General features: G+C 41.7%; 1 protein-coding gene across 3 annotated transcripts in view; it reads left to right on the forward strand.

Moving 5' to 3' along the window:
• The first annotated feature begins 396 nt into the window (after positions 1-396).
• dab2ipa (DAB2 interacting protein a) overlaps positions 397-16,458 on the forward strand; it is a 50,617-nt gene continuing 34,555 nt past the window's right edge. For all 3 annotated transcript variants that reach the window (XM_030772671.1, XM_030772679.1, XM_030772687.1), the window contains exons 1-2: positions 397-506; positions 7,246-7,364. In XM_030772671.1, coding sequence (XP_030628531.1) covers positions 432-506; positions 7,246-7,364 — 194 coding nt within the window. In that variant the 5' untranslated portion in view covers positions 397-431. The remainder of the gene's footprint in view (positions 507-7,245; positions 7,365-16,458) is intronic.

Here is a 16,458-nt window from a genome sequence, read left to right on the forward strand (position 1 = left end):
TAGGAGTACCAGTCAAGCAGACATGAAATACACACATATGAAATTTATATGAGGAGGATATGAAGTTAGAGACCCATAACCACCCATCCTTTCATATTCGTATCTATGGACAACGCTCATCTCACCAAGATCATTTCTTTGTGTTCCTCTGTATGAGGTACACTGAAGGTTGATGAGAGAATTTTCACTATTAAGTTTTAAGTTTAAATTTTAAAAAGTAATAATTGGCCAGCAGCATTTCCCTGTATTTTTCAAACAAGAAGATTGGCAACATTGTAACGTAACCAATGTAACGTAAATGTTTGGTATCCGTTGATTTTGCGGTGGTTATTAAAGGTTAAAAGCGTGTTGCGTGTGGTTTTGTTCAGCTCTGAGTGTCTGGTCTGTCTGTCGCAGAGTCGCCCACAGAGCGGGCGGGCCGCAGACGCAGCATGCCCGGCAGCGCCATGGACAAGATCCCCTCGTCCCTGGAGCCAGCCGCTTCCTCCACCCCCTTCAAAGTCACGGTAAGACTTCACTCAGCTCTGCTCAAAGAATGTGCTGGGATGATTTTTTACATGCATGACGCGTAAGAAAAAGGGTTGTCTTTTGGACATCTCTATCTCATACACTTTGAAAACTTTACTCTATTCTATCTGTTTACCACAAATCAATCATCTTTTACTTTCTTACAAGCACAGAACTGTGTGTATGTGTGTGTGTGTGCGTGCATGCATGCGTGTGCGTGTGTGTGTGCGTGTGTGTGAGCGTGTAACAAAATGCACATACAGATCTCATATATTACTCCTGTTACACCAGTCTACTTAACAGTGTCATATGTGGTACATGTGATATTGGTTGTAATTCATTTTCATATATGTCACTAAATGACTCCAGCTCAGTGTCCGTGTGTTAAGCGCTCAGAGTGCATTCAGAAGGTCACTGTCGGTGTGTTAGAGTGTGTGTGTGTGTGTGTGTGAAAGCACTGTTTCAGTCATCACTCATTCACATAAAGAGAATAAGATGACATAAATTCTAACCCTGTGTGCTCTACATGGTTCCAGACCAGAAGATCCATGCGTGAGGTTAATGACACCACTTTAAAAAGAGAAAAAAAAAGTGTTTAGAAAGCCCAGAGGGAGGGGCAGGATAGACACACTGCCACACTCCGCTCAGAGATTACTTACATGCCCTGAACTGTCATCCAGAGCTTTTACTGAGAGCAGTACAGCTTTGATTGAGTTGCAAAAACAAACAAAACAAGACAAAATGAAACAAAACAACAAACAAACATATGGAAAATAAAAAGTTAGATATATTACCTGGTGAGCAGGTTTGTAATTGTTAGGACCCTGTGCTTTGGCGGGACTTGTGGAGGACAGCTGTGTCGAGGCCATTTGGGTCTTTGTCCAGTCTGTATGTCTGGGCTCTTTGCCACATACCAACTTTTGTTTTGTTTTGTTTTGTTTTTTTTTAACTGTGTCCTTTTGGTAGAGAGAGAGAGCATGCATTCTGAGTGGGAAAGCCATGGATACCAGTAATACCAGTAATACCCCCCCCCCATTGCTTTTAGCCCCTAGATAGAACATCATCGTCATAATCATATTCTTCCTCTTCTTTATCCTACACTGCAGTATGAATCATGATTGTGAATAATGTGGGAATGTGATGGTGAATGTGATGTGAGTTATTTGTTTTAGTGTGATGGTTGTTCATTACGGTTGTTCGCACTCCGTCCGAAAACAGCTTTACACACAGCTGCAGATCTCTCACCGTTCTCTTCCCTGAAGTCACACGATATCACGCGTGCTGCTCACTCTGGTTGCTATGGTTACCATGCAGATGTACCTGTCAGATGAATAATTATGGATTGATTTTTGTTTTCCGGCAGAAAGAGATGGATTACGAGAAGACTATATCATCTGTTTTGTTTTCTCAGTCTATCAACAGTAACAGGCCTGTTAGCTCCAGTGAATTTGTTTTCAATGGGTATTATATGCTAGCATTCGCTTTACTGTCAGTAAAAATAGTAAAACATCTGATGTGTCACTTTATGATTTTGTCTCTAGATTTGGGCCATAACATTTTTTGTATCATGCTGCTTAGCCAATAGGATCTAAACAAGCCAATTTAGTTCACAGTTTAAACCAGTCAAATGAGCAGTGACTTTGACATATGGACATTTTTGGCTTGTTAGTCATATATCCGTGTGGTCGCTCTGTGAGTTTTGAGGGAGTCCCGCTGTTTTGAACTGTGTAAAACTTTGTGTAGGAATAGGAGCCATGGTAATTGAGGAGGAACGGGAGCTTGTAGGAGCAGAGGGAGCAGGGGAGGGCAGTGGGAGAGCCGACCGTGAGGAGCAGCCCAGTCTGATTTCCCAGTGGGAAATTCAAAACCGTGTTAGCTGATGACACACACACAGATGCACACACACACACACACACACACACACACGGAGAGAGAGCCGTGATCATCAGGATCGTGGCAGGATTTGTGATCCGGCCTCAGGCCTTGTTCTTTTACATCTTAGGATCAGAACACTGTCCAGTCAAGCAAGACTTTCCCCCAGCCCCATAGCAACATTAAATGCCTTAAAGCTCTTTTTTGCTGATCCTGGATCAGGTTTAGTCATGTAACAGAAGTTCAGTGACAGACCCAAGCCTCAGTCAGAGGTTTTTGTAGCTGTCATCATCCAGACTGAGAGAGAGGGGTTGTTTTCTCCTCCATGCCAAGGCACAGTCAGGTGCATTGTCGCTTTGCATTGATTAGTTGAATGGAGCATTTTGTTCTGTCAGGGTTATCAGAGAGAAAAAAAAAAGAAAAAGCAAGCTCTAAAAACACTTTTAAGAGCGGTAGGAGGGAAGTTGCAGTGAGTTCCTTTTCTCATAGCGGAGATGTCTGCAGAAGAAATTTTAATATGAGTCTAACTCCTCCTGATGGAGGAGGTACATCATGAGCACTCTGCAGGTACAGTTTAATGACCTCACTGTAAAGACCCTCAGTCCTCATGTGACCTGTTGGAAGGGCACCCTGTACCTATACACAGCCTGTGCCTGTAACAAAGGACACATACTCTGTACCTGTAACAAAGGACAGACACCCTATACCTCTAGCTGTTACCACCATCCCATCTGAGAGAGATTACAGCTACAAGCTGTACAACTGGAGCTTTTAATTGTTTTGTGTGAAGGAGAAACGGTTGGAAAAACCAAACACAGAGCACTGAGGTAGAGAAAAAAATCAGATATAAACAGTGCCAGAGATGAACCCCACCCCACCCCCTCCGCTAGAGTCTGTGAGGCAGTCTAATACTGACTGCTGAGAAACCAAAAAAAAAGGGTCCTTCAGGGTCTGCACAACAGGGAGAAAAGACAGCAAGGGCGATCGAAGAGAGAGAGAGAGAAAGAGAGAGAGAGAGGGATTCAAGCTAAAATAACAGACAGAAGAGTTGCTTTGTCGGGGAAACAAAGTGGAGGACAGCCATGGACGTAAAGCTGATGGATCTGGCTTGACACCAGAGGGAAGAGAGGGACGAGGTATGGAGATAAAAAAGAGAAGTGAAGGAGAAACGAGTGCTGTGTGATAAACAGATACGCATGAAAAGAGTGCAGCTGAAGCAGCAGAGAGAGAGGACTTGTGGAGATTCTCTCAGAGGAAAACAAACTAAGGTTCTGACAAAGGGAGCCAGCAGGAGTACACATGGAAGACAAAATATCAGTCAGTTTAGTATGGCTCGTGTGTTTGGTGCAAAAGCAGTATGCACAAGTAAACAAATTATAAACAGATCAAAAAAAAACTGCAAGTCACGGCCCTGTCACAAACACCTCCGGATACATTAGGGAGGTCATCGTGCATGTCGTACGTAATCTGTACCATTACAGAGATTTGTTATAATTCCTAAACACAAGACAAACAAAAAAATCTTAAATAAAAAACTTTAACAAGAATAAAAGAAAAATTATATGAGCAGAGAGGTCAGGGGGCAGTTACATACTGATTGGAATAAATGTGAGAATTATAACTGCTTTGGATATTGTTTGTGAGATGGATCATTTTAGATGAAGGTGTAAATTATTCCACTGTGGAGTTTAATATTTTCTCGCTCTGGTTGAGTTTTACAGTCATATTCACAGATACTGAGTTTTATAAGAGTGAATATGAAAAGTGGCATAAAAATGTTGTAGTGTAAGCAGGGGATTTGGTTTTGACACCTATCCTCTCAGATAAAAGGAGCTTTTTGGACGGGAGCTCACGTTTTAGGATGAGCTTTAAAGGAGCAGAATACTCTTGACAGTCAGGGAAAGTTTCCCGACATGGGAAAATTTTCCATATTAAAAAAGAATCTTTGGGCACTGGGACAGACGAAGGATGTATGAAGGTTAGAGTGTGATAAAGAGTTAACATTTGACTATGAATATAAATTGATATGTAGAAAATATATTTTTTAAAGCAGTAAACTGTTTTTTCAGACAAAGCAGAGTGGGGTTTTTTTGTGGTGTTTTTGCTCACACACAGTTGATGTGGTCTTCCCAGGACAGCCTTTCCTGACTCCTGATGCCAAACAAGACAGAGATGTCCCTCATAAATCATTTGACTCCTTCTCTGGGGTACCGCAGGCTTTCGCCACCAAAAATAATGAAATTACATTTATTGACATTCAGGCATAATTTGGAATAACTCAAGTGAAACTATGCAAGCAGAAACATTAAAAACCGGATGGCTCAAATGGAATTATTCATTTAGAACTTTTCTGAGATGCATAAAAGAACATCGTGTGGATCTCTAAGCAGTTTAACAGTTTCCACAGCAAGAGAGACGCTTCAGAAAACAACATGCAAAATTTACCAGTATCCATCTCAGAACCTAATGACATATCATAATCACATTAAAACCTGGTTTGGCTTTTGGCTTTCTGATGAGAATGTCTGTATTATAAAACACATAGTAACATATAACATTCTCAAAGCAGAAAACACATGCTACAGGACAAGGTAACTGTTAAACAAACACTTTATTTCTGATGAGAAAAACTTGATCATTCTATAACCAATGGCTTAAATAAAACTAAACATGAATAAGTCAGTAAGTAAGGTCTGCAGGCAGGAAGGTACTCCCATCTTCCACTGAAGCACTGAACTCAGGAAAGTAACCTGTGAAAAGCAGCTATGAAAAAGTCTCTGTTGTTGAATAATTAAGCATTGTGAATTTGGAACCTGGGAAGTGACTTTGAAAAGAAGAAAAAAGATGAAGAAAACAAACACACACACACACACACACACACACAGAAAGAGAGTTTGATCATAACAGATAATTTTTTACAGTGTTGAAGAAGTGTGCCTGGCATACAGAATTATGTGTACTGATTTGGGGGGGGGGGGCCCTCATCACTCGAGTTTAGTGTAGAGTCAGCAACGAATAACTTCCTGTTGTGAGAAAAATGTCATTGTTTTGATCATCAAGTTTTTGTGGTGGACATTTAGACTCCACTGTTATATACCTGCTACAAGCGATCGATGAGAACTGTGATAAAAAGGTAACAGAAGATGAGGAATGATGAAAGGAATGAACGTGTATGGAGTGTATAGTGTATGGAGTGAGCCCTGCTCCATATGAGCGCATGGGCACTCATCCATATCGGCAGTCATCCAGGTCTTTCAGCCCATACTTAATGCCCAAATAGCCACCGCTGACATACAGAGAATGAAGTTTGGTTATAACCGTTTGAGATATGAGCTCACCTCATCCAGCTCCTTCCATCCAGGCCTCAATTACAGGAACAGTTCCCTCCCTCTCTGTCTCTCTTGTTCTCTCTCTCTCTCTCTCTCTCTCTCTCTCTCTCTCTCGGTTGCCCTCTCCCTCTCTCACACCTCCCCCCACTCTTTCTCTCTCTGTCTGTGTTTCTCTCATTCTCTGCTGGAGCTCACATCCAGCCTAAACTGTTGCATTATCAAACACCTCTCCCTTGCCACGTTTCTGACAGGCTGGAGGAATTATTCCACTTGTAAGCCGCACAGCAAATGTCACAGGAGGGGAGCACCTAAAATAGAGTGCTGAAAAATTCAGGCGACGAGACAGAAGTGCCAAGAACTTTGTTCTTTTTTTTCCTAAGGATTCAGTAAGCACCCGCCTCTGATTCATGGCAAATTTCTCTGGTGTCTTCATCCTTAAGTCAGTCAGTGGATGGTTCTGCTGTTAGCCAAAAAGGGTCATTTTAAAACCTCACAGATGAGCTTGTAAACTCTGCATTAATATCATGGTATTAATATCGTGGCATAGAGAATGCACATGGACAGTGTGTTATACCACACAAAGACTGACATTATCTTTAGAAAATCGTGTGTGTGTGTGTGTGTGTTGGGGGGTTGAGTAAAAGACGGGTTTCTGTAAGCTGATCGTTTAAATGAAGCATGGAGCATTTTTGTCAGACTTGACAGGTGCATGACTGTCCATTTTATGGTGCTTGGTAGATCTCTCTCCATATATTTGGATCTGCCATGATCTGCCTGTGAAAAAAGTAGCAGTTTCATAATTAAGAGCTTGTCAGGTTTTATTAAAGAGATGCCTTAATTGTATGAACAAAGCCATAATTTGGGTATATTAGGCGAATGGTTATGTGCTAATTACCCAGGCCTATAATTTTGCCAGCGGGTTTGTCCTTGGAAGGGGACCATTTCCTGTTTTTTTTGTTTTGTTTTGTTTTGTTTTGTTTTGTTTTTCCAAGTAAACTGCTTCACTGCCTCACAGACAAGCCCCAGTCCTTAAAAAAGAAAAAAAAAAGTTGTTGTTAATCTCCTCTGTAATTTGCACAGCACTGCATAAACACAAGCCCAACTCCTTCTCCTTATGTACTCGAGCTTCATCAACCCCTGCATTTACATGGAGCTGTTTTTTTCGCCTCCTCTCTCTTTCTCTCTCTCTCTCTCTCTCTCTCTCTCTCTCTCTCTCTCGTGCCAGCCAACAGTTTCCATGGTAACAGGGACTTAGGGGAGCCTCACATCAGTGCGGCTGCGTTAGCTGTATGTGCACTGCGAGCAGATGTGACTGTCACAGACTCACAACAGCAGAAAGCTCTCTGAAGGGACAGTAAGAGAGAGAGAGAGAGGGAACCAGAGAGACAGCACGAGAAAAAAAACGAAGAAAATCAATATATACATCTAGATTTTTTGCTCTCTGTCCTCCCCTGTTGTTTTGTTGTTTTGCTTTTGCCTGATTGTGTGAGTTGAATTCTCTGTCTTGTCTCTCCTGCTCCACCTGCCTCCTGCACAGGGCTTCCTGAGCCGCAGACTGAAAGGCTCCATCAAACGCACCAAGAGTCAGCCCAAACTCGACCGCAACAGCAGCTTCCGGAACATTCTCCCAGCCTTCAAGAGTGCTGAAAATGAAAGGTAAGAGAGAATTAAAGATGATACTTAACACATTTACACACACACACACACACACACACGAGCACATGCTCTCTCTCTCTCTCTCTCTCTCTCTCTCTCACACACACACACACACACTCACACACACACACACACACACAAACAGACACACACATACACATATACGAACACACACGTATGTGCGCGCGCACACACACACACACACACACACACACACATGAACACACACACAGTTGTTTTTGGTACAGTGGCATTAAGCTCCATGCTTGCTGATGAGTGCACATTGAGTTTAGTCAGTGGTTTGTCAGTGAAACCCATATAATAAAACCATCAGTCTCTAGTCTGGCCCAGTGTCACCTCATTCACTCACTCTTATTGTGTTTAATGCTCTCATTATTGACTCAATGCTGCCAAACAGACAGGGAGCAGTGTTTGTAAACATCATGCACATGGTTAGCACAGAGATGCATAAATCATTATCGTACATTCTGATTGACTCCAATGTATCTCTACTGTTAATTTAACAGTCCCATCAATCAAAACTAAACCCCTGAGTGACATTTTCACATGCACTGTGTTTTCTGTTGAGGCTTTTTAACACATTTTCTCTGGCATAGCTTTGTCTTCTTATGGTAGCCCCCTGCATTTCTCCATTTGTGCCTGATGTGTTTGTGTCTTTGGAGGACATCTCAGGCCAGTCGGCTGTTCTGTTCAGGGGCTGTGTGTGTGTGTGTGTGCGTGTGTGTGTGCTGTTAGTAAGACAGTGCATGACACACCTTCGTGAGGTCTAATCTGTAGACATGGAGTGGAAAAATTTCATATCCTGACTGCTCACATCTCAAACAGCTCACAACGGCACACAGCAGAATTTCCCCAAAACACACTTCTCCACAAAGCCCAGGTCTCCAGCGGCTGGACTGAGACGAGACCAGGTCTAATGCACACTCTGAGTGTACCGTGCATTTAGCCTGCTGCCACTCAGCGCTGACACAAACCTGTCCAGGTGTGTGTTTTGTGACGCAGGGAGGCATGCTCCCCCCTCAAAATGACTCCCTGACTAGGTCTGGAACAAAGTCTTCCACAAGGAAAGATCATCATGAGGAATTGTGGGTTACCGTTTTCATACTTGCAATAAATGTAGTCCTGTTTAGCCCTGGGTTCCTGCTTGGTGGGTTCTGTTCTCATGCAAATTTAATGTTGAGGATTATAAAGTGTGCTGCCCATCCAGCACACTGAAAGCACGTTTTCTGCATGCCAACACCGTAGTGATGCTTTGTTCATTTAAGGTGAAACTGGTTGCTGTGTTCTGTAGAGCGATGTTAGAAACATGTGTGGCAACCCTAACAGGGAGGAGGATTTGGTTTTGGCAAATTTTTTAGAGTCATATTCACTTGTCAGTGTATGTGGAGAGCAAGCATGTCTGGCATCAGTGTGTATACAGAGAGTGTTTTGTGTTTGTTGTAGTGTGTATACAAAGGGATTGTTTTGTGTATTGTATACTTGTGTGAACAGGGAGTGGTGTGTGTGTGTGTGTGTGTGTGTGTGTGTGTGTGTGTGTGTGTTAGGGTGTGCTGTGTATGTTTGTGTGTGTACGTGTGTGTGTGTGTGTGTGTGTGTGTGTGTGTGTGTGAAGAGGGAGTGTTGTGTGTGTATTGTGAGTGTGTGGGGAGGAAACAACAGCCTGGCTGCCCAGAGATTTCATACTTCATTATGGCTGTGTCTGTCATCCAGACAACAAGACAATCCACGACATCCTGACCGTAAGGCGTGAAAGCGTGATTACCCAAATACTCAGACAAACACACAGTGACATGCACACACACACATGCGGGCACGCACATACACATACACATGCACACACACACACACACACACACACACACACACACACACATACACTCACAGTGACACTCACACACTGTGTGAGTACGTGTGTGTGTGTGTGTGTTTGGCAGTATGAGAAAGTGAAGGTCAGTCTCTTACATGTGCCATGCCAATAAACTGGGCTCTGGACCCAGTCACATACATCTGTATTTGGCTGCTCCTACCACCCGTGTGTATGTGTATGTGTACTCATATACACAGCAGTGTTTGAACGAGTTTTCAGTACTGTTTGGGTCTGTGGATTTAGATTTTTATGGCTAATTATTTAATATCATCATTACATGCTAAATAGAGCATAATATATCTTCACAGCAAATGCTGACGGGAGATATGTTTGGGTCTGGCCTATTCTGTTCTGTTCTGGTTTATGCTGGTCAAGTCTGAATGAGGTTTGGTCTGTTCTGTTATGTCCAGATCTATTCTGACTTGGGTTCGGTCTATTCTATGCTGTCCTGGTCTTTTCTGATGTCAGTAAAATTATTGATTTGTGCAAGGGCTTCACAAAAGCTGTTTTCTAAATGGTGTGGATGAGGAGATTTCTCTCTCTCTCTCTCTCTCTCTCTCTCTGTGTGTGTGTATTGTGAGTGTGTGTGTGTGTGTGTGTACGTGCGTGTGCATGTTTTGTGAATGTGTACTTCTTTAATGTTTTATCTGAAACTGGTCTTTCTGCATCCCCTAAATCCATTTAGATGCACTTGCGTGTCAGCGATGGGTGAAGCATTTTATTGGAAATTAAAAGAAAACATTTGGGTTTTGTGTGAAAGTCTCCTGCATCATCCAGTCTGATAGAGGAAGGTTTCCAGGTCATGTTGCTCTCCGGCTCTGGGCAGTACGACAGTGTCCTACTTAATTACAAGCCAGTGAGCTGTGTAACAGAGAGAATGCAAGACCCTGCTCCCACACCATTAATACCAAGAGACATGTTAGCCTTGGGCAAGTTTCAGCTGTGTCCTGAGCTTACACTGCATTTCTCTCTCTCTCTCTCTCTCTCTCTCTCTCTCTCTCTCTCTCTCTCTCTCTCTCGCAACTCTGTGTATTTCCTTCTTTTGTATCTGCATTGCTTACTCTCACTGTTTCATTACAGTTTGTGCTAGTGTGTGTGTGTGTGTGTTAGCTATTTAGCTAAGCTCTTCAGCAAGTGTGTTTAATTCACTCTGTTTCATGTGAATCTGAAACCTGGTTGCTATCTGAAATCTGTTTTATGTGGTTATCAAAGGAGTGTCTGCAGGATCCAGACACAGTTTAAGAAAACAGTGCGTCCAGCAGGTGTCTCAGTTTGAGATGATTTTAGTGTGTAGGGTTAGTAGTGTTTAGGAGTCTTGGCGTATCTTTACCGTGGGGAAATTAGCGACAGCGGAACATTAGAATGCTCATGATGAAACGAGTGATTAGTGTATTGGTTTAAAAAGGTCTCTCTGAGAAAAGCAATTTGCTCCAGTGTGTATGCCTTCTCAGAGAGAGAAATAAAAAAAGAAAACAGATGTCGCTCACACAGAAAAAACAGACTTGGCTCAAGAGAAGAGTGTTGGTTAAATGAATGAGCGTAAGTGTACAGGTCGTTTGAGGAAAGAATGATGAACAGTCATGTCCTGCGAGCTCTACTGCTCCTTGCATTTTGTGACATGCTCCTGGAAGACGAACAGTCAATCATAAATAAAACAGCTCCGTGACATATCTCGTCAGCTCGCACCCTCCTGTAGCGCTAAAGCAGCACAGTACAGCACTGTAACAAGGCACAGTTATGTTTTGTGTCAGTGTGTTTAAAAAAAAAAAGGAACTGGAGAAATGTGTGTGTGTCTGTTGTGTGAATGTGATAATGTTTGGATGGGTACTTTGGAGTGCGGCAGGGTGAATGTAATGTTTGATATGAAGGGGTTGTGGCATTCTGCCCATGACAGATTAGCTTCATTAAATCCAAAAACCTGTACCTCACCCAGAAACACCAACGCATGTCATTCTCTCTCTCTCTCTCTCTCTCTCTCTCTCTCTCTCTCTCTCTCTCTCTCTCTCTCTCTGTCTCTGTCACCCCTCCTCCCTTTATTCTGTCTGTAAATTTGATGCTAACTCTATCTTATCCCCCTTTGGCACCTGTCTGTCCAGCTGAATATTAGCTGCCTCTGAGTGACATCTGAATGACTGAATGAGCCCTGCAACATTTAAAATAGCCTGTATCTGCTGGATTACCTGACTCATAGGTCACTATTGGTCATGAACAGGATGGATTTAGCTCGTTTTTGTAGCAGAACGAATGTTTTGTCTGTGTATACTAAAATAATGTTGAGAATCAGTAACACAGGCCCACTTCTCTATGCTAATGATATGTAAATGAAGTCTCAGGTCATGACTTCATTTGTGTGACGTTATTCCTTTGTTTTTTCTCAGCATACCTAGTGCTGCACTCTACATTTTAATCTGCAGAGGCTGGCGTGAATATTCATTAACAACTGGTCATGAATAACAGATGAAGTTTGAATCAAAATGGCTAATCCTACAGCTGATTTGTTGGTTGGTCAATCAGTCAGTTGATTCATTGCTTGATTGGTTGGTTTGTGTGAGAGGTAGTGACAATATCATACCCTTTTATGATACTGTGTACTATTGCATTGGAAGAACAAAAATTAGCTAGCAGTGTGTGGACACTGATTTTTGCCTCTGAACAAGGCTTCCTGAATGCTATATAGTCTTTTTTTCTCTTATAGGCAGTTTTTATAAGCTGCCTGTATTTAAAAAAACAAAATGAAACAAAAAAACAGCCTATGCAGAGGTGACTTTTAGACAATGCACAGGTGCTGAGGACAGAAGTTTCAAGGCTTTAGTTTTGTCTGTTTATTTTAATCTCATTGGTTTGTGTTCACGCTCTGATCTCAAACATGACCTTTCATTAATCTGCCCACCCCTCCCTTTGTTTGTCAGCCATGTTCATGTTGTCTTCTCTGAATTATTAACCAGTGACAGCAGCTTCTCTTGCTCTCATCTTCCCTGTTTGACACGCCAAATTGGGCAGATGGAGAATGATGTGTGGTAATTCCATTTTGACGGCTGTCAGATTTGCCATCTTTGTCAAAATTAAAGGTTGTTTTTGGTTTCTTGTTTTTAGAGGGAATTTTGTGTGTGTGTGTGTGTGTGTGAATTTCATTGTTTTGTGGATATCAGTGTGAAGCATGGGTAGTGCCAAAGGACAAGTTCACCATCTTGTCTAAACAAGTTCCGGCTCTACTTTCAACTTACCTCTCCCCGGTCTCGCGGAGTCCGGCTGGGTTGAGATTTCCACGACGGAAGCTTCGTTGGCAGATCTGATAATGAAATGTGCGGATGGGTTTTGTGTAAGTACTGACAGGCCTATGCCAGGTCACTGTTGCCAATCCAGTTAAATCCTGGCGCTGCTGCAGACTCAGTGTCTGCCCCTGTCACAAATCTTACAACAAGGCCACGTCTTTCACTTTGTTCTCGCCTCTGTTCTGGAGACATGGAGAAATGGGCACTGTGAAATCTTGGACAGACCCTCATTCTAATGTGCAGACGGACAGAAAAGATATTTATTCTGAATGCAGACATGGTTGCTGTGAAAATCCTTGTTGAGTTTGCCAGGTTGGGTGTGGTGAGTCCGGCTGTTTCTGTCCAAACCAACACTGACTGTCTGTTTGTGATGCAGGACTCTACTGGCAAAAAAGAAATAATCAACATGAACCTACCTTAGATATCATCTGTTCAAGGATCTACTCTTTACAGTATGTAAAGCGTGTGTGTGTGTGTGTGTGTGAGGGAGAGGGAGAGAGAGAGAGAGAGAGAATAAGTATATATTTTGAACTGTATTGTTGGTGGCACAGTGAAGGGAAATATTTAAAGATGTATGGTATGTTATGGTATGGTATGGTATGGCATGGGATGGCATGGTATAGTATGGTATGGTATGGCATAGTGTGGTATGGTATGGTATAGCATGTTATGGTATAGTATAGTATAGTATAGAATAGTATGAAGTGGTATAGTATAGTATGATATAGTATAGCATATTATAGTACAGTACAGTATAGGCCAAAGATTTCCATAACGTAAAGCAGGACACAGCATTGAGACTGAAAGGCATCTAGATAAAAAAAAACCCCTTTTCATTTTTCACCTTTACTGTGTTGAGTGCAAACACTGTGACAAACAAAGATGTAAGCTCTATGGCTGTCATTATGAACAGAAATAGTTTATATATGCGAACATGTCCTTTGACACCATACACATCCACACAGAGTTAATAAAGGTACTGTGAGTTCTAAGCGTTTTCAGCCTCCTGTCTCCTCCAATGATCCCACTCACAGCACACTTTTATACTGAGAACAAACAGCTCAGATAGACCTTAATGAGTTCACTTTTCACTTGTTTTGTTCTTTATTTGTCTTCACTTTGAGAACTTTGAGCAAAATTGAGACCGAACAAGCGAAACCAATTTGAAATTGTATGAAAAAGCATTTTTGCCCATGGCCGTTACAATACTCACTTAGGATTCAGAACAAAGTGTCAAATTATGCTTGTATAAGGGATACGAGGAATATAAAGGATAGTTTTTTTTGATTAGTCACAGAACGGTTTCATTGTTCTACATTTGTTACAGAATCAGCGTGAAGCCGAGTGGCATCTGCTGCACATAGCAGAGTGTGAGGCTGATGGGTTTGGTTTCAATGTGGTCTGTGGTCCAGGTCTGGGGTTTGTTTAACTTTCAGTTAATGCAGCTTATTCAATGTAAATAATCATGGTTTTAATATATTTCTACTTTGTTGAAGTTCCAGCTGTTTTACTCAGTTGTAAATATATCCCAGTTCTGCTCTACATGAGTTCTCTTCCTCTGTGTTTCCTGTCTGATAGTCGCTTTGACTGAGTTAGTTAAAGCACCTACATACAGCAGAAAATAGCTTCATACACACCTTACTCCACACATACACACACACACTCTCTCTAATTCATTAGAGGTGTGTATGGGACAGTTTTGGTAGTGCATGAAGTTGTAAGCCACTCCTGCTATTTGTGGATATATTGGCATGGTTCTACAAAAACTCTGAACATACAGGTTATGAAAAGGTTGATGTTCTGTGAGTGGATTCATAGTTTGCTCCAGAAGATAATAGCACCTCTGTGGAGGGATAAAGGAGCAGATCAATGTACAATCTAAAACGGTTTCTCCTCCTTTCTCTGCATTGCATGAAAAGAGAACCTGCTGTCTGATGAAGAACCAGAGCGGAGTGATCTTGTTCCGGTCATAAACTGTTTCCTCCAGACATGAATTTGCTCTCTCGGTAAATATACATCAGAGCGAAGGAACTTAATAATTCAGGTCCATTCTGTGAGTACCATGTACAGGGGCTGAAGCTGAGAGGAACTGTCTGAGGAAAGCTGTCATGCCTCTGTCATGCCGTATTCTCCACTCCTCAAACAGCCTGTTCATACAGAACCTTCACGGTCCACCCCTGCCACTCAACTGCCCGTCATGTTCTCCAACCACACGCCCTCTGCGGCATGACTGCTTACCCAGGCTTCCGGGAGTTTCTGTCCGTCAGACGTTTTGTTCCGGCTCTCTTTTATTTGCTTGGACCACTGTACCCTGGTCACGTAAGCTGTTAGTTTGGTCTGTGTCAAGTCCCGCCAGTTTGAACGTTGCTTGATTTTGCTACTGTGTAGTTCCGTGCAACCCAGCAATTGGTCAGTTCTGAATTCAAGATGCTCGATTCCACAAGCGTTCAGTTCTCTAAGCATATGTCAGTGATGCATGTTATGATATGTAACATGAAGTAGTCTTGTCCATTATCTAATTAAAATCGTGTGATTCAGTGTTTATTCAAAAGCAGAGTTAATGATAAGTGCTTTTTAATTAGAATGCAAAGTGTTCAGTTGGTAAAAGGGCTTGTTCAATTACAGGATGGATCTTTAAATTCTTATTAAAAACATCAAAACAAATGCTTGTCAGTTACTTTTTGCTTCCTCAGTGTTTTCAGTAACAGAATTCTACAGAAGTAAAAAAAAAAAAAGAAAGAAAAGAAAAGAGAAGAAAAGAAGTTCATGCTAAGAAGAAGTTTGGAAAGCAAGATATAAAAATGGGATATATTGTTATAGTTTAAAAACTCTCTCCGGTTTGCACTGTGTCAGGGTCTTGTGGACTGACTTCAACAGACTATTATTTTGTGTAATTCAGTAGTGTAGTGTGTGTTTTAAACAGACTGTTATTGTGTGTAATTCAGTAGTGTAGTGTGTTTTACACAGACTGTTATTGTGTGTAATTCAGTAGTGTAGTGTGTGTTTTAAACAGTCTGTTATTGTGTGTAGTTCAGTAGTGTGTTTTACACAGACTGTTATTGTGTGTAATTCGGTAGTGTAGTGTGTGTTTTAAACAGACTGTTATTGTGTGTAATTCAGTAGTGTAGTGTGTGTTTTAAACAGACTGTTATTGTGTGTAGTTCAGTAGTGTGTTTTACACAGACTGTTATTGTGTGTAATTCAGTAGTGTAGTGTGTGTTTTAAACAGTCTGTTATTGTTTGTAGTTCAGTAGTGTGTTTTACACAGACTGTTATTGCGTGTAGTTCAGTAGTGTAGTGTGTGTTTTAAACAGACTGTTACTGTGTGTAATTCAGTAGTGTAGTGTGTTTTAAACAGTCTGTTATTGTGTGTAGTTCAGTAGTGTAGTGTGTTTTAAACAGTCTGTTATTGTGTGTAGTTCAGTAGTGTAGTGTGTGTTTTAAACAGTCTGTTATTGTGTGTTGTTCAGTAGTGTAGTGTGTGTTTTAAACATACTGTTACTGTGTGTAATTCAGTAGCGTAGTGTGTGTTTTAAACAGTCTGTTACCGAGTGTTGTTCAGTAGTGTAGTGTGTGTTTGAAGTAGAATGTTATTGTGTGTAATTCAGTAGTGTAGTGTGTGTTCAGCAGACGATCACATCAGTGGATAGTAAGCTAATGCTTACGCCAGTGGATCCTGCTGATCTCCACAAAGCCCCAATCTTGTTACTTTGGATTTATTTCTTTTAAACGAGAGCTTATCTCGCTGCCCATTCTCTGTAGTCATTCACAATCTCTCTCTCTCTCTCTCTCTCTCTCTCTCTCAACACGCGCACACGCACACACACACAGACTGTACACTGTGCTAACAGGTCTGTATGTCCAGAATTAAGAGGCATAATCCTGAAAGGGCCATTTGGAATAGGACTAAGAGCTAATCAGTCTGAAGGGCACA

This window comes from Chanos chanos, chromosome 1 (genome assembly GCF_902362185.1).
Source record: "Chanos chanos chromosome 1, fChaCha1.1, whole genome shotgun sequence".
In the NCBI taxonomy this organism is placed as follows: Eukaryota; Metazoa; Chordata; class Actinopteri; order Gonorynchiformes; family Chanidae; genus Chanos; species Chanos chanos.